The sequence below is a fragment of the Aythya fuligula genome, chromosome 13 (genome assembly GCF_009819795.1).
Source record: "Aythya fuligula isolate bAytFul2 chromosome 13, bAytFul2.pri, whole genome shotgun sequence".
NCBI lineage: Eukaryota > Metazoa > Chordata > Aves > Anseriformes > Anatidae > Aythya > Aythya fuligula.
In genome coordinates this window covers 5,700,435-5,725,217 of record NC_045571.1, presented here as the reverse complement: position 1 = coordinate 5,725,217, position 24,783 = coordinate 5,700,435, and the positions used below count along the sequence as shown (strand labels likewise).

At 44.7% G+C, this 24,783-nt stretch overlaps 3 protein-coding genes across 3 annotated transcripts; 2 read left to right on the top strand and 1 right to left on the bottom strand.

Moving 5' to 3' along the window:
• Positions 1–544: 544 nt before the first annotated feature.
• On the bottom strand, positions 545–12,962 carry NSDHL (NAD(P) dependent steroid dehydrogenase-like). Its single transcript, XM_032196448.1, is given in 10 exon segments — positions 545–1,586; positions 2,245–2,347; positions 3,945–4,087; positions 6,004–6,051; positions 6,053–6,133; positions 7,063–7,209; positions 8,118–8,279; positions 10,624–10,674; positions 11,764–11,839; positions 12,934–12,962. Coding segments are annotated over 8 exon segments (1,041 nt in total). The 5' UTR covers positions 10,645–10,674; positions 11,764–11,839; positions 12,934–12,962; the 3' UTR covers positions 545–1,250.
• Positions 12,963–13,299: 337 nt separating this feature from the next.
• Positions 13,300–17,035, top strand: LOC116494550 (centrin-2). Its single transcript, XM_032196471.1, has 5 exons — positions 13,300–13,356; positions 13,462–13,620; positions 15,147–15,275; positions 15,923–16,060; positions 16,878–17,035. The coding sequence occupies exons 1-5, from the start codon at positions 13,354–13,356 to the stop codon at positions 16,965–16,967; spliced, it is 519 nt and encodes a 172-aa protein (XP_032052362.1). The 5' UTR covers positions 13,300–13,353; the 3' UTR covers positions 16,968–17,035.
• A 1,869-nt stretch (positions 17,036–18,904) lies between these two features.
• Positions 18,905–22,848, top strand: LOC116494480 (caltractin-like). Its single transcript, XM_032196395.1, has 4 exons — positions 18,905–19,051; positions 20,791–20,919; positions 22,289–22,426; positions 22,661–22,848. The coding sequence occupies exons 1-4, from the start codon at positions 18,905–18,907 to the stop codon at positions 22,745–22,747; spliced, it is 501 nt and encodes a 166-aa protein (XP_032052286.1). The 3' UTR covers positions 22,748–22,848.
• The last annotated feature ends 1,935 nt before the right edge of the window (positions 22,849–24,783 follow it).

Here is a 24,783-nt window from a genome sequence, read left to right as displayed (position 1 = left end):
CTCCCAGATGAGGTCCAGGCTCACTGAGCTGGGCACAATGATGAATGCACAGCGAGGCACTTCTCATACTTCTGAAATTTGAAGCATCAAGAAATATGAAACATCCATCATTGCTGGAAAGCAAGGAATTGGCCACAGAGGGAAGTTCCACCCCAACCTAAGCCCTCATTTAAAAAAGACAAAATGAAACTGGAGCACTTAGCAAGATTATGGGGTAAAGTAGACTTAATTTAAGTGGCAACTAAACAATTTGGTATTTTAGCCATTTTCTTGTGTAAGAGCTTTTCATGTACTGAGTGGTCAATGCAACACAGTGACCATTACCATGTCTGACAAACAATGTCAGACAAGATGACAGCCTTGTGCAGCAGATCTTCCAAACCAATGTCATTCCTACGGGAAGTGAGTGAGCTATGGCAAAATATGTGCTCGCTGACAACAAGCCACAGCAAAGATTTCTCTCCCCACAAAGGGAATGATTAAAAATCTGTTTATGCTGAGCTGCTCAGAATAGGATCTGCCCTTTCAAAGATGGAACACAAAGTTAGGAAGCCATCTCTTCTTGTTTTATTTATATATTTTTAAATAGAATGAAGCTCCTGCAGAAATAAAGGCACATGCTTCCTTACAAGGAGGAGCCTGGCATGCCTTTTCTCAGATTTCCTTCCAATTACTCCGTAAAAGGCCAAAGCAACCCACCAATCACAGGAAGATCCAAGAAAGTCCCAGAACAATAAAGTCAGTTTCAACAGTTTTAAAAAAAATAAATGGTGGCAGAGCTCCTCCTTGATGAAGGCCTCTTTTTCATTGCTTTTGTATAGAAAAAGCCAAACCCCAAAGAGAAATCAGTTGTGAGCAGTATTTCATCAACTGATCTGCGGCTGTAAGAGGCGGCTGTTATCACCAGAGCAACAAAACAGAGGACAAGGGTGGAGAGAGAAGACGAAGGAATGCTGATGTGCTGGGCTGGGACTAAAATGGGCACAGCAGGGTGTTTATTCACAGTCCACAGAGTTCAGCAGCTGTTTCAGAACAACAAGTCACATCAAAGGAAAGAACTGTTAGCACAGCTACTACGTGAAGTGTTTTTCAACCCAGAGAAGTCTGTCTTGATAATGGTGAGGAGGAGGAGGAGGGACTTTGGGAAAACTCCCGCATCCAGACAATTAGTGAAATCTGCTTCAGCATTCACGTTAAAATCTCAAAGCAATTAGGAAAGTCAGGTAGAAATAAAATCCATCCAGGACTTCTCAGGCCTTAGCCCGGCGTAGGTGGGGGTAGCTCTGGAGGGTCCTGTCTATTGCTTCATCCAAGCTCACCACTGGCTTGTAGCCCATGTCTCGTTTGGCCCGTTCACAGCTGTAGTAGTGAAAGGTCCCAGCCAGTGCTACCCGCATAGGGGTAAAAGTGGGCTTGATGGTGACCAGGGGACTGAGCAGCCACAGCACGAGAGCCAAGAACAGGGCCAAGTAATACGCCAGCCCGTAGGGAATATAGTACTTGGGTGCATCGTAGTTCAAGCCAGTCAAGATACGGGACATGAATGCCCAGAAGGGAATTGGTTCGTCATTTGTGATATGAAATGCCTGAAAGAGAAGACAAAAAGCCAGATGAAAACTGTGCCATTCACACATTTGTCTCTTTGACGGCCCAGCTCAGCTCACGTTCATGCCCAGGAGACTGACACCTCTGACTTGACTGCAAAGGCGTTTCCATGAGAAACTACCTTCCACCAACCTCCTCTGTCTGAGAAGCTGTTATCCCCTTTACTAAGAAAGCCAGCGACTTCTGACAGGTTACTTTACTCACCAACGGTCAAACTGAATGACACAACACAATGAAAACATATAAAAGCATGCCCAGAGCATGGTGGTGCCATGGAAGTCTGTAAAGAAATCCTGCTGCTCAGAGCTCTGCTGTAAAAGCTACCTAACTGTTTCTTCTGCCCGCAACTCCGCCCGGACTTCCTTCCACAAGATGTTTTGCAGAATGAAGTTAAAAGTATTCGCATGCATTTTGCCCCACACTGTTGCACAGAACGGTCGTCAGATGGGCAACGACTCATTACAGCCACAGACAGGAAAAAATGACCCATTTGTGTGAGCTAGCTCCACTCATCCGAGATGGATCTTTCAGTACAGACACAATAACACGAACTACAGAGCAAAAACACATAACCAAGCAAGGCAGGCAGATGGAGTTGAGCTGGGGGACACCCACCCCCCTTCCCGGTTCCCTCCTTACCTTCCCACACAAGGGAGAGTCCTTCTGAAGGCGCTCAGCAGCAAGGATATGTCCATGGACCACGTTTTCCACATAAGTGAAGTCTACCAAGTTCTTTCCATCCCTGCACAGATGAAAGGAAAGAGAGTTATGTCCAAAGGTAATCTGGACAAAAAATCTGCTTGTGGCAAAAGGAAAGAATATTTCACATAATACAGTTTAAGAATCCTCTTCTCCCTGTGCTGTGCCATAACTTCAGGCTGTTTGTTACTCTGACAGATACAAAGTCACCGCATCTTATCTTGACACAGAGGAAAAGCTGTTACTGCTCAGCTCTTGAGAAGACCCTCAGGAAGTTTATATTCCTGTAATTGTACCCTATTTAAACCCACTGAGATCCTACAGGTCTCAGGGCCACCAGCGATCCACGGAAGCAGGACAGATAGGCACACAGTGGCAACCAGCACACAGAAAGTCACTTAAGGACAAGCTTTCAATTATGAATTTCTTGGCTCATGAAATTTTTAACTTCCTCAATAAGCCAACTTCAGTCCCAGCTGAAACAGATTCAGCCCACTGTGTTAAATCTATTTCTACACAGATACCAAAGATAGAGCCGCACGCCACTTTCAAGAGTCCATCTAAATCACACAAATTGTTTGGTACAAAGCCATCCGCACACTCATTTTGGTATAAAAACATTGCTGCAATCCAACGTTCTGGGAATTAATAATTTTCATTTTCAACTTTCACAGATAAATGGCTGTGTGCTTTCTTGATAGGGATAAGCAGGACTTTATAGCAGCAGGAGAACCGAAACAAGGAAAGCATGTTTGAGCTAGAAAGTGAAGACTTATACAAAGTAGAAAGCTTGAGTTTATTCTAATCTGTGAGCAATCAACCTACCTGGGAGGTCAATCTGGAAGTGAACCATAAGGAAGAATAAGAACCATATAAACCCAGCCCTAGTCCCTTTCTTTTCCCTACCCTAAGCTCGTATTCATTCACACAGGTACACGTACAACAGCTTCCTGCATGCAATAAAAACCTATTATAAATTAAAGAGCACATTTATTTTCAAGATGATAATAAAAGTTTAAAAGATTTCTTAGTAGCAGCTTGAACTATTTCTTGCTCTAACATTTCAGTGGTCCACTGGAAACTGCGAGACTTAATAACAATGCAAACATCTTTGATCTTATTGTCATGAGTATCAGAACACTGTCAAACGCACTTTTTAATTGCAAGACCCTCAAATACCAGTAGTATACATTAGTTAACAGCAAGTTATCTGAGTTCTTTGATTAAAAAAGGAATTCTTTAGACTGTGAAAAGCCAGCTCAAGTTATGTCTGCTTTCCCTACTGATAAGCTTTTGCATGAAGAATGCTTATTCACCTCAGTGTGTGAGTCTCTAACAAAAGGGCTATGAAAGAAGACTACTGGATTACAAGCAAAAAGTTACAGAAACTTTTTCCCTCTCCAGAATGACACTGCAGTTCCCAAGAAGAGACTGCCAGTGCAGAAGGTTAAATCCTGCCTTCTTCTCCGATGCTGAACACCTCAGGACAAGGATCCCCACAGACTTACTATTACCATGAATTATCCTATTTTTACAGCAGAAGATCACTGAAAGCCACATCACCACTCCTGATTTAACATCATCCCCTTCCAAAAGGGTTTCAGGTTTAATGAGCTATAAAGTGACTCAGCCTTGCTCACCCGATTATGAACTTCATTTTGCCACTCTTTGCTGCTTGGATGAGGATGGGAACGAGCTGAGGGTCTCTAGGACCAAATATCCCGTGGGGGCGAATAGCAAGAGTGAAAAAATTGTTGTCAGGGTCATTTGCACTCAGTACTTCCTGTAAGGGGAGGAAGAAAAAAAATGAGAGGTTAGGAAGAAAAATATGGTTTAGTAACATACCCCAGCTGCAGCACCAGAGCAAGGAAGCATTCCCTCATCTCTTTGGGAAGACATCAGTGGAAGAATTACTACTCATCCTACCAAATGATCCTTCCTCTTTTCCCTTCTTCTCTTTAATGAGAAAAAGAAACAAATCTGTTTTCATTAGTGAACACTAAGTGGATTGACAGGCAAAGGGAAGGAGCTCTTTGTCATTTAATACCACAGAGACCAGAGGAGCTTCAGGATGCGTGGGAGGAAAAAGGAAGGAAACTGAGCAATTCAATCTCTCATCATTTAATGGAAGACTTCCATCATGGGCTTTCTTGACCACGTTCAGAAAGGGTTTGGTCCCTTTTTCCTGGGAACACCACGTGCAAAGCAGATTTAACAAGGCACCTTTGAAGAAGTTTTAATTCTACTGGGAGTTTCTAAACAACGTGTTCAACTGATTTTTTTAATTATTATTTTTAATAAAAAAAATCTGCTGTCTTTTCTAGTAAAGACTGAAGAACACCACACGCAAACAAACACTGAATACTTTCACTGCTTCACCCAAAGTATGTATAATTACAAGCATATTGACTCAATTGTTGCTCACCAGCTTCCACTCTGCTAGTCCACTTTGTAGTACAGTGGTTATGCTTGTGAATGAACAGATGTTTTTTTGAGCTCTTTTCAGAGAACATGAGAAAAATTCTTAAAGGCTAATACTGTACGTAACAGGACACAGCTTCAATCTGGAAGCAAATCTGAATTCTTGTATAAAAAGCCTAAGTTCTTTCCACAACTGAAATGCAAACCATTAAAAAACAAACAAACAAACAAAAAAAAAACTTGAAGATACATTTGTTTGCTTTGATTTTAAACACTGGCGTAGCATGCTTATACCACAAATACTGCAGCATCAACAACCTGAAACAGAAGAGATACTGGTGATCTGTAGAATTTCAGAGCAGTGGACATTAAGATGTAAGGGGGAATTTTTAAACACTAAGAAGAAAATTTTCAGTATATGGCCAACAACATTAATTTACAACACATTTTTTGGTTGTCGTGCTCCTTAACATGGTTCCAGTCTCCACCTCATCATCTGCTTCCCCAGTACCTTCTTCACAACCCCAGCTGAAATGCATGCCCACTACCACTAGTACCTTCAGGCTGCAAATCAGGTAAACGTGGAAGGAAAGCTTTCCAATGGGAGCAGAGAAAGCAAAAAAGTCTCCCCCAGCTTATCTCAAAGCCGAGATGGATCAGCTAAGAAGGGGACTTATTACAGATCTCTGTCAGTTCTTTTATTCTTTCTCCAGAAGTAGCTCCCCTCCCTCCCAATGTAGCACCCTATTTCACTCAGCTTTCCAGCTAATTTGTCACAGCTTTATTTATTCACTTTTATTAAATGAATACATGGCTTAGAGTTTAACCAGCCAAGGAGGACAGAACTGCCTGCTTCAGAATTTGGGCTGCTGCAGGGCTGCTAGGAAAGCATCCCCTGTAGCATCCCATCAGCACGCTCAGGTAGAAGGATGCATGGCCACCTGCCACACTTCTCCTAACAGGATAAATGAACACATTTCCACAGCTCCCTAGTCTCCATGCTGAAAAAAACATCAAAGTCCAGAGGTTCTGTGTAAAACAAGGGAATTTTCCTGTTCCAGTACTATCCGAAAACTCTGGCCAACGTTGCTAAGTGTGCATCAATTTGCACAGACTTTCTCCACCACTATGGGTGAGACTTCTTTTTAAAGAAACAAAGAGTCTGGAGAACAGAGATCTGCTCAGTCTTGAAGTTTGTTGATGTCCCCCAGGGCACGCCCTACTTTTAGAAAGGCATTTTTAAGCATGGAAAAGTGTTAACCATTTTGTGACAGATACCTTTTCCTGTAGGATCTTTGTCTCCGTGTAATAGTCAATAGGTTTTTTTTGCATAAGGGAGGTCTTCTGTTCCATTTTTAATGTCTGTACCCTCAAAAACAACACTGGCACTGCTAGTTAACACCAGTTTCTGCAATGGATGAGAAAGAAAACAGCTGTTTAAAGCCTCAGAAAAAAAGGATCATTATTTACAAAGACTAAGTAAAGACAATAATAATGTTTAATCGGCTGTTTCTACATAGAATAAACTGTGTCTGGAATAACATGGGTTAACAGAAGATGATCTGAAACTGCAGTTAAGAGTTAATTAAGAGAGTAGGAATTTTCTAACATCATTTATTGCTACCTTAAGGACAACAAACTTCCAGGACAACCAGTCAATGTGAAAACATCTCCAAGGAAATTGGAGCACCCACCAGGCTTAGCACATTCTAGCACTTAACATACAATGAATGTTTAAGATATCTGCTTATCTTTTTGATAACAGTACCATGCCAGATTACAACAAAAAAGAATTCTTATCCTGGATATTTTTGTTGGATAAAAAAATATGCCCTCGTGGATTCAAAACAGGAAGCCAGTGATCACTTGGGCAATAGGAAATGTGGTTGTGAATGAGATCTACTTTTTAAAACATAGCCGGATCCAACAAGTTCTAACAAAACTTGCTTCTTGCTCTGTCAGAACCTAGACTAAGCCTGAAGATGAACACTGCACAGCCCATTTCCTGAAACGGTTTACGACTGGGGAGAGGGAAAGCAAAACAACAATAACAAATACCTGTGGGCTGGGAGTCCTATACAGCATTTAATTCTAAACGTTGCTGGGTCTGTATTTGTACATGGACAACATGCAAGGTGTCTTGGAAGTATCACATCTCTGCCCAGAGTAAGTAAGGGATCTTCACAGGCATTGTGCTTGATAATTTAGTAAGAGTGAATAAAATTGACACACTGAGATTAAAAAAAGCCTTTCTTCCAGACTCAAACCGGTCCATAGCTCAGAAATCACCAATTCACATTCACATCTTATATGCTCCCCAAGCTCTTCCATCCTTACCTGCACTCCAGCTTCTTTGCAGGCTTCAATGACTGTTTTGGTTCCCATAAAATTCACCTTATAAAACAGCTCCCTGTTGTCACTTGAAGGTGCTGGCGACGCACAATGAAATGCCACAGAAACGCCTTGTAAAGCTGGGAGCAAGGCCTACAAGAAGACACGTTGTGCAAGACAGCAATGAAACAGCAGCAACAGGGATTACTCAGGAAATAAAGCGCAGGTCTTAAGCTCATGAAAACCAAACTTCTAAATTTCAAGTCACGTTCCTTCCATAAAGGTGAGCAGCTGGAATAGGATTAGCCTCTAGGGTCTTCTGTGTCCTCTCCTTGCTAGGCAAAAGAGCACTACGTTAGCTTTGATTTACCCCCAAAAGAACCTGGGAATTTTCTGAGAGCTGGAGGCTATCTAGACCCAGCTACCCGTAATAGTCTCCAGTGCAGATATGAGACTCAGAATTACCTGGGGAGTTAGAGAACTCCACACACAGCAGGTTTCACAGCATCCCATGGCACTGCCTGCCCTGGAGACGACTGTCATAAAGCTCTGAGATTCGACACTTTATACTGGTGGGGAAACATCTCCTCATGTTGCATACAAATGCTTTTGCCAGGGTTCACACGCATAACCTTGTCAAGGTGAGAGGTCTTTGTATCTTAACTGTGAGGAATAATGCATCCTGCGGTGCTCATGCGGCTGAGGTTGCATGTAGCTGCTCTCCTAGCTAATTACCAACAGTGACTGTAATCAGGCTCTACAGCTGAGCTAACAGCAATGCAAATCACAAATCAGAAACGAGTTCTGTTCCCTGCAGCTTCAAGCAGTCACCAGCTATTTCTTTAAGTGTTCCGGATGACACTTCCCCAAAAAAACGTTTAGGCCACTGACTTCAACGGGAAAGGCAAGGAGGCATCTCACATCTACGCACCCTTTTACAGCCTGTACAACACCTTCAGGCATTTAAGTGCTTCAAAAACAGCTCAGTTAGCTGTTTGTCTGGACGTTAGTTTATACAGGCATCCTTCCCACCTACGCAGGTTACTGTTGTTAGTCTGTACCTCTTTGTCACAAAGGTCTCCCAGGAAAAACTGCACCCTGTCATTCTCAAATCTCTTCTCGATATCAAACACGTTGACCGAGTAACCCTTGTCCAGGAGCTTCTCCACCATGTGCTGGCCTAAAAATCCACAGCCGCCGATCACTGTACACTTTTTACCAGCCTGCAAAGACAGTGAGAAAACAGGTGTTACAAGAAAGCAGCCACGCAGCAGCAAACAGTGCAACTAAACTGGGATTGGACTTCCTAAGATCTTAACGGGCTGCAATTTTGCACAGCTCTGATTGTTCAAGTCAGTCGTTGATTTGATTGGGGGAATCTAAATGCAGATATCACTTTCCAACATGTCTGTGCCACCGCAGCAACCTGAAGTTCAGGCATGCCAGTGGCCCCAGTGGTCCACACAGCTTGCTTGCTGGTTCCTATTTTGGCAGGACTCTGTCACGTAACCAAGTGGCTCACCTGGGAGGGAAGAAGAGGACCAGCTCTGACAAACTCTGCCCTGATATAAACCAGACAGAGCTCTCTACAGCCACGTGGCACAGATAACACAAACTACAAGACCCATCACGGCTAGCAAGGACAAAGCCATTTTCCCAGCACATGAAACTTTGGCTCCTCCAAGCCAAGAAAGCAATCAGGTAAAGGCAAAGCTTATCCTACCTAATTAGTCATTAGTTTTTCATTTCTTTTTTTAAATGCTTTATAATTCAATGGCTAGAGTCACTAATTAACAGATTCTGGTTTGGTCACTGGTCTAACTGCAATGAGTGTGGAAACCTCACCACCACCAAAGAACACGCAAGCGGTGAGTCGGAGGAAGTTTTTGTACAAAGACTGCTCCGTCCTGGCTGGAAATACATTTGCTCCTTATTGTTGCTACACAAAAACCCACCTCTGCAGTTATTCTGTTGAGCTGCAGAGAATTTTAACCCAGTGAAACTGCACAAAGACAACAATTGTTTGGAAATTTCCAGGGGCTACATCCCTAAACGAAGATTCAAAGCATCAGTTATCCACAGCAGAAACGAGGAAAGTTCAGTGAAATTCAGCAACTACAGCAGGGCACAGCCAGCTACTTGGAATAGTGCGTGCAAAGCCCAGCCTGATTAGAACCTTTAAATAAATGAATAAAAGTTCTTCTGGGATGGACCAATGGCCTGTCTGGTCCTGGATTCTGCTTTTGATAGTTGCAGAACACAGTATAGAAAAAATGTGTTAGTCCAAGGACTCTCTGCAGTTTGTTCTCCTTGCATCTCCCCCCTGCAACAGGTCTACATTTGCTTTACTCATCGGCTTCCTGATTTTGTAAATTCAGTCACATCCACCCCCTCTGCAGTCTCCTTTCCCCACCAAGGGGTTGAGCCCTTTGAGCTTCTCCTCAGCAGGCAGTTGCTCCAGTTCATTGGTATTTTTATCGGCCTTTGTCTGTGCCCTGTCTCACCCCAGGACATTCTTCATAAGATGCAAACACCACAACTGCACACAGCGCCGAGCTGAAGTTTTAAGCAGCAGCAGAATGACGCCCTCTGTCTGACTGGAAGTGGCAGCCTCACTTTCTCCCACTGCAGTTGATGCAGCCGGGGTTTTTCTGCATTAGTTTCCCCACTCACCCAAGTAAAGGTCAGTATTCGAATCACTGACTGAAAGATTTATTTAAATAACCTTTAGTGCCTGTTTATAACCTAAAGTACACACACCTCTTTGCAAAATACTAAACGAACCAACCCAGTGTCCAGAATCAGTGTGACTGCAGCTCACAGTAATGCTCCTGGACTCCTGGGCCCTTTCTAAAAGGCTGACAGAAATCCAGGCTACGTGAGATCACCTCAACTTCAGGAGAGGAATTACTATTTAGTGCTGTGCGGCCAAAACAGCCTGCTCATGCTCTCTAATGTTATGCTAGATTTTTGTTTTTTCCGAAATATCTGAGATTTACTTACAGAAGCCGGAAAAAAAAAAAAAAAAAAAAAAAAAAAAGAGAGAAAATAGACCAGAAAGCAGAAATTTCCCTATAATAAACAACGACAGGTAATGTAACAGATCAGCTTAGCAAGCTGTACTCCCAAGATAAATGGCCAAATAACTTCCTAAGCTAAGCAAAACATTATTCTTTCCATATTAAAGCTTCCTGCATTCAATACAATAACTCTAGGAAGAAGTTACTATGGTCTAGCAGATCTCAGCGAGCCCAGCTGGGCCTTTATTTGCATGCCAACATGGAAAAAAATTTAAGGCACACAGGAATGATCCTGGTGTAAGCGGATCTGCAGACACCAATTGATTCAGCAGCACTGACAAAGCCCCCGGTATTTTTCAGGGCTGGAGCATCATCAGGTATCTCTGGAGTTGGAATGGCAGCAGACCCAGCAGCACTATCTTCGGATGCAGGTGTTAACACAGAACCAGCCTCATTTCTTCCAAGGATGCTTAGAGAATACGTATCTATGAAAACATGTTTCCATCAGACCAATCTTCATACAGCAAGGCTGAAGCCCTCTACTCACCGATCTGAGGCGTGCGGCCATCTCTCTGATGACTTGATATTAATCTAATTCCTACAGAAAAAAAAAAAAAAGAAAATGTTTTATTCACAGTATAACACTCATATTACTTAGGCATGCCATTAACACGAACAACTTCTTTTTAAAACAGATTTCTAGTGACAAAAATTGAGGTGTGAAGCCACTGAAAATGCAAATTACAATTGAGAATCGAGATGCAAAGCAGAAACATGAAAAACATCAGCGAACTAATTCTCCCAGCCCAGCTGAACATGCTAAGCAGCACAAGACTAACACGGCCATCAAACAGCTTCCTGAAAGGCACAATTCTAATAAAACAGCTCTGATAACAAAGGCACCATTTTGTTTCGGTGCCACTTTATTTTGGCTAGCGTTAGCTTCATGAACTTGCTGAGTATCTGAGCATCCCTACTCCAGAAACACAAAGGCAATTCTGTTGTTTTGGCAGCCGTCTCCTCAAAAATAGTGCTGCCTGAGGGTGCTAGGAATAACAAAACAGAACCGAAGTGCCACACCCGCCTGTCCCAAAACAGCAGACACCGTGAGGAAGAAATGCCAGACCAGCAGAGAGGGAAGACAGTGCTGAGATTTTCCAGGTTTTCACATCACAAGCTGTTGATGGCACAAGTTTCATTAAAATTTTTACACTAATAGCAAAAAAAAACCACATCTCTGTTGTGGTCCTGCTGTGTGAAGTGTAACAGAAAGGCAGAAGATAACAATATGCCTATTTAGATCTGCTTCCATGAGGAAAAACAAGCTGCACACAAAGATTTCTGGTGGTCTTACAGCCACTTTAATTGACCAGCACAAAACCTGTTGCTTTAGAGGCCAATTCGAGTCTCCTGATTCCCAGTCAGTCGTTCCCACTGCCTCCAACATCACGCACTGAGGTGGGTGAACCTCAAAATTATGAGAACAGTGATGAGAAAATAACGATGAACCTCAAAATCGTGGTGAGCCTCAAATTAATTATGTTCCACCTGGGCTGGTTTCCACGCGGAGCACTCCCTGACCCATCTCACCTCACAAACAGGTGCCAACGCAGCTGGATGCGACCCAGGCACAGCTACACCAAGGCTGCTGTAAAACGACCACGGGATCACACCCGTGAGCACGTACCTTGCAAGAAAACAGGTATGTTCAACTCGCCCCCAAAGCTGCTGCTTACTGCTCTTTTTTTACTTTCTGAGAAGCCCTTTGGAGGCAACAAGAAAAAAAAAACAAAGCTGGATTGGTGCCTGTCTGGCCAGGAACACCCAGCTGGCTTTGCCAACCAGACACAAGGCCTCCTGCCCTGCTGCTGCCCCCTCCCCTACCCCCACAGCCCCCTTACCACCCCCCAGAGCAACACCTTGCCCTGCCCCGGCTCCAGTTCTCCCACACACCCTGAACCACCCTAACCCTTAATTCCCCCTTTCCCAAGGATCCCCCCCTCATCTTGAGGACCCCATCCTGAAGACCCCTTGCCCATCCTAAAGTCCTCGCCCCCTCCCTCACCCCAAGCCCCCCCCCCATCCTAAGGCCCCCTCCCTCACCCTAAGGGCCCCCTCACCTATCCTGAAGGCCCCTCCCTCACCCCAAAGGCCCACTCCTTCATCCTAAGACTCCCTCCCCTACCCCAAAAGTCCCCTCTTCACCCTAACGACCCCCTCCCTCGACCCCAAAGGCCCCCCTCCCATCCTATAGCACCCTTCCCTCATCCTAAAGCCCCCTCGCCTATCCTGAAAGCCCCTCCCTCACCCCAATACTCCCTCCCCCGCCCCAAAAGCCACCTCCCTTACCCCAAAAGCCCCCTCTTCACCCTAATGCCCCCCTCCCTCATCCCAAAAGCCTCTCCCTCACCCCAAAAGCCCCCTCCTCACCCCAAGGCCCCTCTCACTCACCCCAAAAGCCCCTCCCTCATCCCAAAGGCTCCACTCCCATCCTACAGCGCCCCTCCCTCACCCTAAGGCCCATTCCTTCATCCTAAGTACCCCTCCCTCACCCCAAGACTCCCTCCCCCGCCCCAAAAGTCTTCTCTTCACCCCAAGGCCCCTCTCCCTCACCCCAAAATCCCCCTCTTCACCCTAATGCCCCCCTCCCTCGCCCCAAAGGCCCCCCTCCCATCCTATAGCGCCCTTCCCTCACCCTAAGGGCCCCCTCGCCTATCCTGAAGGCCCCTCCCTCACCCCATGGCCCCCCTCCCTTACCCCAAAAGCCCCCTCTTCACCCTAATGCCCCTCCCTCACCCCCAAAGGCCCACCCTGAAGCCCCCTCCCCTACCCCAAGCCGCCCCCCCCGGCCCCTCACCTCCGCTCTCCCCTCAGCGCCGGCCCGGCCCCGCCCCCTGCCCCCTCCCAGCCAATCACCGTGGGCGCTCCCCGCAGGCCCCGCCCACCCACCGCCTCTCGCCCCCTCCCCTCGCGCCCGCCCTGGCCCGAGCATCGCGCCAGCCGGCTGCCCCTCGCTGATTGGTCCCGCCCTCCCCCCTCCAGCCAATCGCGTGAAGGAAGGAGACGAGGCCCCTCCCCGCCCTTCTCCCTCTTGGACCCGCCTCCAAGCAAGCGCTAACCAATAGCCGCAAACCGAGCGCTTCCCGCGCCGCGCTCTCCACCAATGGCGACGGCGGTTGCCATGGCAGCGGCGTGGCGGCGCTAGCCAATGGGGAGGGGCGGCATTGGACAGAAGGCCTGTCAGGGCCGGAGCCGCCCGGAGGCAGCGGCCGCCGGGATGGTGAGGGGGGCCCTGGGGGGGGCGGCTGAGGGGGCCCTGGGGGCGCTCGTTGCGGTGCGGAGCCCTCCTGACGCTCCCCCCCTGCTCTCGTGTCCCTTCTCCAAGGCCTCCGGCTTCAAGAAGCCGCCGCTGGCGGCCGCGGCCCAGCGGAAGAAGGCGAGCCCCAAGCTGGAGCTGACGGAGGAGCAGAGGCAGGAGGTGCGCGAGGCCTTCGACCTCTTCGACGCGGACGGCGCCGGGAGCATAGACGTCAAGGAGCTGAAGGTAAACCCGGCTGCTGGCAGCGCGGCCCCGCGCGGGCTGGGAGTTGAGGGCGGCACAAACGCCTGAGGGACCCTAAAGAGGAAGCAAGGCTCTATTTTTTCTCCAGGGTAACGTTTCCCTGTCAATAGGCACGTTGCTGGTGAGCTATAGATCTTCCCTGCTGTCTCTAGGACCAAAACACGCTGGCAGTTCTCTATTTGCTGCGCCTTCTCTGCTAGTAAAATAGCCAAAAGGTTTGTACGTATTTAAAATGTGAGGTTTTCCCCCTTCTGTGTGCTCTCAAGAATTGCATGTTTTGTGATTTAGGTTACCCAAGATATGCAATGCACCAAAGTTGCATATTTTCTCAATTTTATTTGTCACTGAAAAATGTCAGTCTCTCTCCACGCTGTCCTTTGGGAAGAACAGTAATCAATAAACGAGGGGTTCTTCTGTTTTCAGAGTTGGCCCTTTCTCTTTGCCAGCTGGATGCTCATGTTGCTACAGACCACTGGGAGGAGCAGAAATGATTTCTAAGTTGACACCTGTCCCTTTATAAAAGGAGGAAGAAGCAAACTCGTAGGCGTGTATACACATGTGGAAGCGAAGGCATCCTTGGTGTGCTGCTCATAGGATTGTTTTCTGAAGTCATGCAAACTGTCTGAATTGTGTTTCCTTTAACATTCATTAACATAAGTCTTGGTCACTAAAATGAAAAAAATAACTATTTTAATTTTCCTGTGGTCTATAAGCTTAAGAATTTCCATCTTTGTGCTGTCAGGTTAAAGTTCGTTAACAGTTCAGTAGAGCTGCAAGTATGATAGAAACTTCTTTCATGGAGTCACTTGTCTTGAAGCATGTTCTTTCTAGATCTTACACTTAGCCATCTTGCTTACAAGAGTCTGATGTGAGCTTTTTTTTATTGCTTTTATTCTCTGTCATGCTTCTTATTGCAAAGAGAGTTTAAGTAGCAATTCACTTGGCAGGAAAGGAATAATATTCAGGTCTCCAGTAGCATTAGAAATTGCTGTCCACAGCGCTGCATCACAGTCATAGGGTCCATATCACTACATGACAGTTCATGTTTTGTTTTTATTTTCCTTCCATATATTAATGAACGTGGAACCCTTTTATTCTCTGAATGCCCATCGTAGGAATGAAAGCAGTATATACTAAAATGGGTATGCTAAGTCTTTCAGAAAGAATCCAGACTTTCTGAGAGAAATCTTTTCTCCCAAGAGTTATCCATGTTCTTGTCAGTTGTGATTTGGGAGTGGTGGATATGGTGGTTAAAATGTGTTTAGGAAATTTAGGAATTAATTGAAGGAGTGACTCCAGAATATGACTGTTTGCCTGCCTGTTCTCTGCATCTTGGTGCACCTTTGCCTGTAAAAAAAAACATTGCTTGAAGACCGTTCCTTGACCTCGCTGTTCTCTTTGAGACACCAAATTAATGTTTTAATATAGCATGGCATAAAGGTTAACTTTTGTTTCCTGGGGTTTTGCTTATAGTTTTGTATGATTTATAACTTCTTTTGTCCATACAGGTAGCCATGAGAGCACTAGGGTTTGAACCTAAAAAAGAAGAGATCAAGAAAATGATATCAGATATCGATAAGGAAGGAACCGGAAAAATCAGTTTCAATGATTTCTTGGCGGTGATGACGCAGAAAATGGTATGAAAATGTTAAAAAACAAAGCTGAAGCAATTCTGAAAACGGTTGAGTCTCTTTCATCTCCTTTTGGTTTGAGTGAAAGATGGAAGTACTCCCTTAATCTTAACAACTAGATATGTAAAACTTGCAATTCTAAGACAGAAAATGCCCTGTCTCATTTTTAAGGTAAGGTTGAAAGAAAGGTGTCATTAAGGTTTCTTTAACAATCAGTTTTGTGTGTGTGTGTCAAAAGAGAAAAATTGTGAAACCAAAGCTTTCAGATGAACGACAGCCTGCAGAAAGCTGTCCGGAGTGTTGATGCATTATGCACATGACAGATATTTACAGATGAAACCTTTGCTTTTAAAAATCCTAGAAAATATTGAGTAAAAACAAATATTTAGCAGAGGTTTATCCTGATACTGAAATCCCAAGGACAGCTGGATAGAGGAAAAAAACTTCCTGAAGCCCTGAGGTTCAGGCAGCGTTGTTGTCTCTGTCTACCTTCAGCATTTGAATGTGTACTGCTGGGCTTCTTTAAACTTACTCTTAAAAGAGTTTTTCAGTCTTTCTAATGCTTGTATTTTATAACTGCCATCTTTATTTTGGGTATTATGTACAACATAAACAGTCCTTTTTTTCTTTAAACTTATGCTTCCTTCTCTAAGGCTGAAAAAGATTCCAAAGAGGAGATTCTCAAAGCTTTCAAACTCTTTGATGATGATGAAACTGGCAAAATCTCCTTCAAAAACCTCAAACGTGTAGCCAAAGAGCTAGGCGAAAATCTCACAGATGAAGAGCTGCAGGTTTGTACCTGGTGTATGAAACCATATAATACACAAACACTCGCTGCCAGCCTTTGTGGAACATTTAAAGGTCCAGATTATGTTTTGTCTGTTGAATATGAAGGCAGTCAGAATGTTTCTGTAGTACTTTGTTTCATGTTTGCATTAATTTAAAATTTAGGCGAATGGTCATAGCCTAGTCCTCCTGTTTGGAAGATGCTCAAGCGTCTCTCTGGTTTGCTAGGCACCAGAGCTAGTGAGAATAGGGAATGGGATTCTGTCTCAGTGGGAAGGAAGCCATTTCGGGGTCAGGAAGTTTTTAGGTCAAGGCAACAGTCTTTCAGTTTTAGGCCTGTCCTGTAGAGTCCCATGGGATCTTTACTCTTAAGCTATCATGGGTAGTTTAAGCTGTTTCTTTCTTGAAAGAAATTGAAAATCTTCTGTCAATTTGGGATTGGGGAATAGATTCTGAGGCCAAAGATAGGTTAAGCACATGTGGTTCCTTAAATTGTTTCACAGTAACTGTCAGTGTCAGGAGAATTCCACTTTTATGGAGTTGAGGTGGTATAAAAGGAACGACTCTGCTCTGAGCATTTGGTTTCTTCCAGCATAGCTCCTTTAACACAGCATAACTCTACATATTTATATATAAATATAAATTTATGTATGAAAACGTTGTCTAGTTTAAAAAATACTTTGTAGCATGTGAGGTCTGACACTGAACTAACACTGTCCTTTCCAATACTATTTACTAAGAATGGCTTTAACTCTGAATTAACCTAATAATTGTGATCCTACTATAATTTGCATCTAATTTCAGAATACAAATATATTTCAGGAAATGATTGATGAAGCTGATAGAGATGGGGATGGGGAAGTGAACGAGCAAGAATTCTTGCGGATCATGAAGAAGACCAGCCTTTATTGAAACTGAATTTTATTTCTTTTTGCACATGTGCGTATGTGTTTGGTAGGTGCCTCATTTTTTTTTTTTCCAGCCTTTTATTTTATTTTTTTTTTTAAGAGACCAGAAAAGTTGGGTCAATACTTTCTTTTAAGCGGATGGTCTTAAATTTGTATTTGTGAACAGTTACCAACTGCTAATCTGTTTACATGTTGCAACATAGTTGCTTGGTTTTGCTCCTAAGATGTTTACACTGTTCATTCTGGATACACAAATCACATTTTTCAGTGATAGTATTCAGTTCCATATCTAACAACCATGTGTCAAATTATTTATTTGGTACAGAGAAGACTCGAAACCAGAAAGTGTAAAGCTGTAGTTTGCAGCAGTTGAAGTTTCTGGTTTAATGTCTTGGTTTAGGCCCAGTTACAGTGAGCTCTTTATATGACATATTTATGGGGATCAGCTTTTTTTTACTTATGGTGATTATTCCCTCCCCCTTTTTTAGAATGCCCTTTAAACTGAAAAAGTAAGTAAATAGACTGCTGCAACTTAACTTACTGCTATTCAGTTCACATATTTAAAAAAAAAAGTTTTTGCAAAAGAGGAATGTTGCCAATGCTGATGATCTGTATGTTTACAGGAATATTCAGTGGCTGCAAATATAAGATTGTACTTAAAATAAAGTGTCTTATTTTAAGCCATCAGAGTTGTGGAAAGAAATATACAAAAACACAACTTCACTGGTACAACATTTGCTCTGATGTATGGACAAATAACAAAATGATTCTTCAAGGTACTCAAAGAGTTTCAACTTCTTACTCTTCAAAAAGGGCCCTAGTTACTAAACGCTTTGCTACAGAGACAAACTACGCTCTGTTCTGTCTTTGAAGAGGCATCTAAGGTAAGAGCATAATTAAAGGATGGCTTCTGCCTGGTGTTGGAAGAAAACAAAGCTCCCATGCCCTTTTACTTCTGTTTGTTAAAGATACCAGTAAATTCTCTGGTGCCCTTCATCCTCACTCTCAGACAAGGGAAGGATGGATTCTTCCTCTGTAGAAATGTGAACATCTTTCTGACTCAAAATCCAATTTATTCCTTTGCTTTTCAGTCAGCATCTGCCCTTTTCCAAGTGCTGAACATTCAGCTTACCTCCACAGTTTGTAAATTTAGGGGGGAAAAAAAATTAAGGCTGAACTCAGCATGAAAATAAATGATAATTGAATTTGGCTTCTATCATGTCGATTTCCTTTTTGGCCTTTATTTGTCTTTTAAAAAAAAAAAAAAAAAAGGTTTATACTGGCATGTGGGAATTGGACAAAGGGAGGGGGATTCTTGCTGTCTCGTCTGCCCCCGTGTGGTGAAGAACAAAACATACCCAGGAAAACGTCAATGATAAGTGGGACATCAAAAACTCTGATAATCTAATTTATCAGCCGAGGTCAGTCTATCAGCAAGGCTGATGCTGCTTTCTGTGCATTTTCCAGTCCTTTACCCAATTTACCTCAATCTCTCAGTGACCTTCTGTTGCTGCTGCAACAATTTATGGTTTTGTTAAATCCTGAAAGCAGAAACCTGCCTCCTCATCTGAAACTCGTTTCTTGTACCTAACCTAATATAGAGCTCATTGCTGAGGGTTGGGCTCTAACACTTCTCCTCCAAAAAAGCAGATGTGGGTCATTTTCTGTCACCATTTGCACTTGCCTTGCCCTAAAGCTTCAGCTCCCCAGGCAGGATAGTGGCAGTGGTGTTTTGAAGGCCTCACTACACCTGAATTTTATGCGCAGGACAGTAATGGGGATGGGTTTGGGTGTTTGTGGGAGTAAACCTGGGGAACAAACAGGGCTTTAAATAAAACAAATCTCGAGAACCAAGCAGCGCCTGTCCTCGAGAAGCACGGTTGCTACGGTGCTGGGCGGGGGCCACCCTCAGAAGCCCCTCAGGGGTCTTGGGGTCCCTCCATGGCGCCCGGGGAGGCAGCAGCAGGGAGCAGGGCTGCCCCCCGCACCTCGTTCCCCCTCAGTGACCAGCAGCGGCTGCAGCTGCGGGAGGCCTTTGACTTGTTTGACGCGGACGGCTCGGGGCAGATGGATGTCGGGGACCTGAAGGCAAGGGGCTGGGGGAGACAGGGTGCGGGCAGGACTGGCTGGCGGCTCCTTGCCACGGTGCCACTGCCCCGAGCCTTATAACCCGTATCACAAAGGGAAAATAATGATTGCTGTGCTCATACTGTGCCTGCAGTGGGAGTTCATAGCAGGCTGCAGAGCCTGTCAGCTGCTGACTGAACTCAGTCCAAAGCACTGAGGGTTTGTGTGTGCCTGACCTTGTCTTTTCTTCCCCACCAAGTCAGGAAGGAACATCAATTTGCCATGGGACACACAAGTAAAGCTCTCTTGACAGCCCAACACCCCCTGCCCTCTAACAAGAGACACCAAACATCTTGTGTAGCTGAAGGGCGTTGGGTCTGCTGCTCTCAGGGATGTGTTTGCAGCCTGAGCAACCCTGATCCGCAGCTCGGGTCCCCTCTGGCCGGGAGGAATGACATGCTCGCTTTGTGACTGAGCTTGCACTTGGAACCTGAATTACAGTAGTCAAATAGAAATGACAGGCGGTAAACAGAAATGTTGCAAACAGGGCTAATCATTTACAAGCTCCACCTGTTGTGGAGCTGTTACAGAGCAATTAGTGTTTGCCACCTATTGCTTTTGGACCGCTTACTGTGCTCTCAGACCTCTCTGCTGGAGCTCGGGCTTGTCACACAGCCAGCAGTGAAGTAAGCGTTGTGCCAACATTTTAGCCAGGTATTCTTAGGAGGGACTGAAGCCTTCCTTCTCCTTGGCCCTCGCCTGCAGCTCTTCCCTGCTAATTTTCCACAACCCCGTAGTTCTGACATTAGACAGCTACAGAACACCCTTCCCTAGGGACACAACAGTGGATGAATGGCTCGCTCTGTGCTCTGCACGCCCCTCTCCTGCTCTGCCCCTCACATACCTTGCGCACAGCTCCTTCCCTCTCACGTGGAGAAGGGAGTTGCCCCAGCTCGTGTCTGCGCAGAGGTGCTGAGAGCTGGGTTAGTTAGCACAGGTCCTGCCCACTTCTTTTTGTTGCTTCTTTGTTTCTGCCCTATGCACAGTTGTCAGAGCAAACTGTGGAAGCGGAGAGGGAATCCCATGGGAAAAGTGTTCCAGGTGAAAATAACCATAATACAAAAAAATATATATATTCATATGTAAGTAAGTATATATTAATTTCCTGACACTGTTGGGGTGGAGGGGAATGCAGGGCTTAGTGGCAGGGGAGCAAAAATGGGCTGATGGAAGTGGTGGAGGGTGTGCATGCAGCAAGCAGGAATTGCTACCAGAGACTGTGCCTCGAAAAGTCACAACCTGAATCTGGAAGAGTTGAGATAACCTTCACATTCCAAGCAGGGTTATTTTCTGTAGGCTGATTTGAGCAACTCCTTTATCTGCTTGGCTTGATAAACACATGTTCAGGTTAATAAATTGCAATATAAGGGCAAAAGAGAGTATCTGGAACTGGTCTGGGGGGGGGGTTGAAATTTCTTAATTGGGTAAGTTATTAAGGATAGCCTCATGAACATGTGTAGCCTGTTGCCATGGGCCCGGGTTCACTGCAAAGTCAGAAGACCTGGGGGAGCTCTACTCTGATGTCTGCACAGTGACGAGCTGTTTGTACGGTTATCTGTGCATATGATTTCCAACGTGGCAAAAAGTTTTGTTTTGTTTTGTTTTCCCCTCAATTTGCATGTTGCTTGTTTCAGACATCTTTCCCTCTTTGTTTCTGTTTGATTTGCACACAGACATGGGCCTGTTTTCTCTTTTGGCAGATAACCATGAGGGCCCTGGGCTGCGAACTGAGGAAAGAGGAGATGAGGAAAATTATCTCTCAAGTTGATGAGGAAGGGTCAGGGAAGATAAACTTTGAGTCATTTCTGCAGGTGATGACTCAGAAAATGGTGTGTGAGCCCAGCTGGTCGCAAAGACTGAAATTCCTCTTGCCTAACTTTACACTGCAGGTACTCGCAGTAGATTGGGTAACTCTGGCTCCCTGCAGGGGAGCATCAGGAGTCTCAGCTGAACTCTTTTAGGTACCTGCCCCGGGGTGAGTTGTCTTTACCCCTCCTGCCTTTTTCTGCCAACTGTAGAGGGCGCAGATCGGCCACTTCAGGTAGAGATTTCAGCACACGGCTCCTCCCCAGCCTTGAGTGCTGGGACACGCACAGCGCCAGGGGTTTTCTCTGCAGAACCGAAGGGCCCAGAAACCTCCAGGAAGGAGTCCTGCTGTTAGTGTTCAAACCACAGCAGAGACGAGCGCAACGTGAATTGGTGCAGCCCCCATTTTCCCTTCCTTAAACCTCTGCACGTGGGATTTCCATCTGCATTTATAGTCACACAGTTCTTGATCTTCTTAAAATCAAGACAGCGGGGAGCAAATGCCGCACCTTGGATGAACATGAAAATTTTGCCGTCTGTAGAAAAATCATTCCTCAATGCCCATTGATGTTGTCAGCACCTCCTGCTTATGGATTGTCCTCAGAGCTGCTGTTCGATACCAGCCTTTTGCTTCACATCCCCTAAACTGCATCACCCACCTGGGATACCTGTGGCTCAGACCCTTGGTATCCTCTAATGCCTGTCTGCATGTTGAGGCTGTTCTCCAAGAGCACCAGCGTGCCTGGTTCTGCCTCTCTCATCCTTGTGTTTTCATTGCAAGGCTTTGGGGGCTGCCTGGAGCGCAGCAGGCGTTGCCATTCCTGTGTCCATGCTATCATAGTTGCCAGGGTGTGTATGCTTGGGCTAAGAGCTAAGTGAAGATCCACATTTTCCCCCTAGTAATGCTTTGGAGTTCGGTCAAAGCCCACACCTAACTGCAGGCTTCTGTGTGTAGTGCCTGTGTGTGAGGTGACTAAGGGCAGTCAGAGCCAGCGTAGGCATGGCTTGCTTTTTAAATAAAATCTAGCTGTAGTCATTGGGTCATTCTTGGCAGCTCTTTCCTCTTCCAGTAGCACTGCTAATCCCTCTCTTCCTGACAAAGCTTTGTCGGGATATTCCAGGCCAAATCTCCATGCTGTTCTGACAAATTTTCTTGGAACTTTTCCTTTAATACACAATAACACCAGCAGAAAAAAAAATATATATATATAAAAAAAAAAAAATCAAAGGTGAAGCAACAGTGATAAATAACCCTCTTCTATGACCCTTTTTTTCCCCAAAATGCTGTCTTGGATTTGATTCTAAATGTTTGCTGTGTAAAGTGTCTGACTGGGGATTGTAGAGCAGTAAGATGTCATGCTTGCCTGATGACATTTTCATTTCCTTGCTAAGGCAGAGCCATATTCAAAAAAGGAGATCCTGAAAGGTTTCAAGCTGTTTGACTGTGATGGCACTGGCAAGATCTCCTTTGAGAAACTCAAGCTGGTGGCTACTGAGGTTGGAGAAGACATCACAGATGAAGAGTTGCAGGTTTGTGAATTACAGACATATTCCTTTTACCTGGGGAGGGAGGGGAATGTCTTACTGGTTGGGGAACTGTGCCGTGTTGCTTTGCAAGGGGCACGAAGTCTGTCTTGCATTACATTAACATGAAGACCTGAGACCTTCAGTGGTAACATCAGTGGCAAATACCAGGCTCTAGTGGACTCTCCACCCTCTCAGATCCCACCTAATCTGGTCTCCCACATCTTTGCTATCCTACAGGAGATGATCGATGAAGCAGATGTGGATGGAGATGGGGAAGTGGATCAACAGGAGTTCCTGCGGATTCTGACGCTGAATGATCTGTAGCTGTGATTTTTTTTCTCCCATTCAGTTGTAAGCGACTGGTTGCAATGTGACTCTTCTCCAACTTCATTATTTTTAGTTTGTCGCTTTTTTTGGGTGTGAGAACCTACCAAGATATTGTTAATGTTTCATATTTGGTGTTGCTTTTGCTCCATTACTGCAAGCAGTTTTCCACATGCCAATAAACAGTGTTGCTACTAACTGTGTGTCTGTGTGGCTTGGTTCTGAAGGTTGAGCTTAATTCACATTCTGCAGCTAGCCCCTGGAGTTCTGTCTGTTGTAATTGCATCCTACAGTTTTTTAGCCTATCTGATAAGTTAGTCAAAACTAACTTAACTAACTCAACTGAAAATCCTTCATAACTCTCAGATGTTACCACTTACAGAAGCAACTTCTCTGCCTTTCCTGATCTCCTGCGTTGTGTAAAAGACAAGATTTGAGGTCTTGGGAGCGGTTACTTTCTGTAAGGTAATAAATATCTTAGGCTTTGGGTTTCCCTTCAGAAACAGCAGTAGAGAAGAAGACTGTGCAGCTACGTAGATGTAAGATGTAATGAGGTCAGGTCTCCCATGGATTTGTTCTTCCTTCCTAATGACTTAGGAATGCAGATTTAGACCGAACGTTCTTCTGCGGTTGGGATACTCAGCACGGTCCTCTCTGGGGGATTGCTGAAGGACCGAGAGAACTGTGGACTTCTCATGCCAAGCAAACATTCCCTCTTTCTCCTGGCAGCTACTGTCCCGAAACTGGCTGGTCCTTTATATCTCTGAAGAATTTTATACCTTTATTAAATGTTGTGGAAGGTGAGCAGCAGCTTTAAAATGATTGGCAGGAGTAGCAATGGGGAAAAAATAACACAGAAAAGAGTGATTGGATAAGCTCTCTGTTTTAAGGAAGAGGGGTAAAACTGTCCTATCATGCTACTCTAGGCTTTTCTGTCCCTGCCAAAAGCACCTGAGTCCTTCTTTACTATTCCACTGCACCATATGGGCTAATTCCTTCCACTCTGGTCACAGGTGGAGTCTTGAAGGATCTTCCCATTTTGTTGAGAGTGCAAAATGCCAGTGTTTTGGAAAGGATACAAAAAGCCTGAAGAGTTTGCTTAGAAGAGCCTCAGAAAATAATTGTTGGCTTAGAAAAAATGTCTTACACTGAGAGAATTTAACAGCTCAGTCTGTAATGATTATATAATGCTTCACGTAGGATAAGAGCCTATGTAAGAAGAACATATCAGCTACCACTAAAAAGCTTTTGAATCTAATGGAGACAAACCCGCATTTTCCTGAAAGTAAGCTCTTCAACTGTGAGAGAAACAAGCCATGGTTTATCTTAAATAACATTGATTAACTGTGGGAATGAGCTATGAAATAGTACAGCAGTATCCTTAAGTCAAAACTGAGCCTTCTCAGCAGGTTTGCTTCAGTAAAATGTGAGTTACTGTGCTCTTTACTGCTCCTGCAGAGCAGTCAGATTACGCAGACAAATGGTTCCTTCTGGCCCTAAAAATCCGTGCCTGGCTTGCTATCTGAACAGCTCAGTGGGATGCTCAGCTATTCTTAGTGACTTCTGTTTGCCAGACTTCGCAATCACCCAACCAGTTTACAGCCTGCCATTCTAGTTTGAGGTAGACTGGTATCTTGTCTGTCCCTGTTGGGATGCAGAATTGTTGCTTCCACATTGTTTCTAAGAATTTTTCTAGAGAATGGGAGAGACTGGAAACTGCAGCCCTAGGACTCACCCTCAACTCTTTCTGGCTAGACTGCTTCCAAAATACTCCACGCTGCCATACCGGGTCTTGGGTTAATACAAGAGCTTAACCACTTCTTGCTACACCTTCATGCTAATGTTGGTTTACTTCTGTTTTCACCAACCACTGTCATTCATGCCCAAGTCTGAGTTCTGACAAATTCTAAAAAAGCAAGTGGAGTTTGTTACTAGTGGCTTCTTTCCATACCATTTTCCCCATTCACTGGCCAACCAGTAACACTAAGAGCAGGTCCTCATGCAGAGTAAAGGGCAAAAATAAAAGCAGAATTCAG

What these genes read in the sequence shown, in the direction of transcription:
- LOC116494550 (XM_032196471.1), top strand. An exon ending in TAGACGTCAAGGAGCTGAAG is followed by an intron (nt 13,621 to 15,146) that starts GTAAACCCGGCT and finishes TTGTCCATACAG; the next exon opens with GTAGCCATGAGAGCACTAGG. An exon ending in TCACAGATGAAGAGCTGCAG is followed by an intron (nt 16,061 to 16,877) that starts GTTTGTACCTGG and finishes AATATATTTCAG; the next exon opens with GAAATGATTGATGAAGCTGA.
- LOC116494480 (XM_032196395.1), top strand. Translation starts at nt 18,905, where the DNA reads ATGGCGCCCGGGGAGGCAGCAGCAGGGAGCAGGGCTGCCCCCCGCACC. An exon ending in TGGATGTCGGGGACCTGAAG is followed by an intron (nt 19,052 to 20,790) that starts GCAAGGGGCTGG and finishes CTCTTTTGGCAG; the next exon opens with ATAACCATGAGGGCCCTGGG. An exon ending in AGGTGATGACTCAGAAAATG is followed by an intron (nt 20,920 to 22,288) that starts GTGTGTGAGCCC and finishes TTCCTTGCTAAG; the next exon opens with GCAGAGCCATATTCAAAAAA.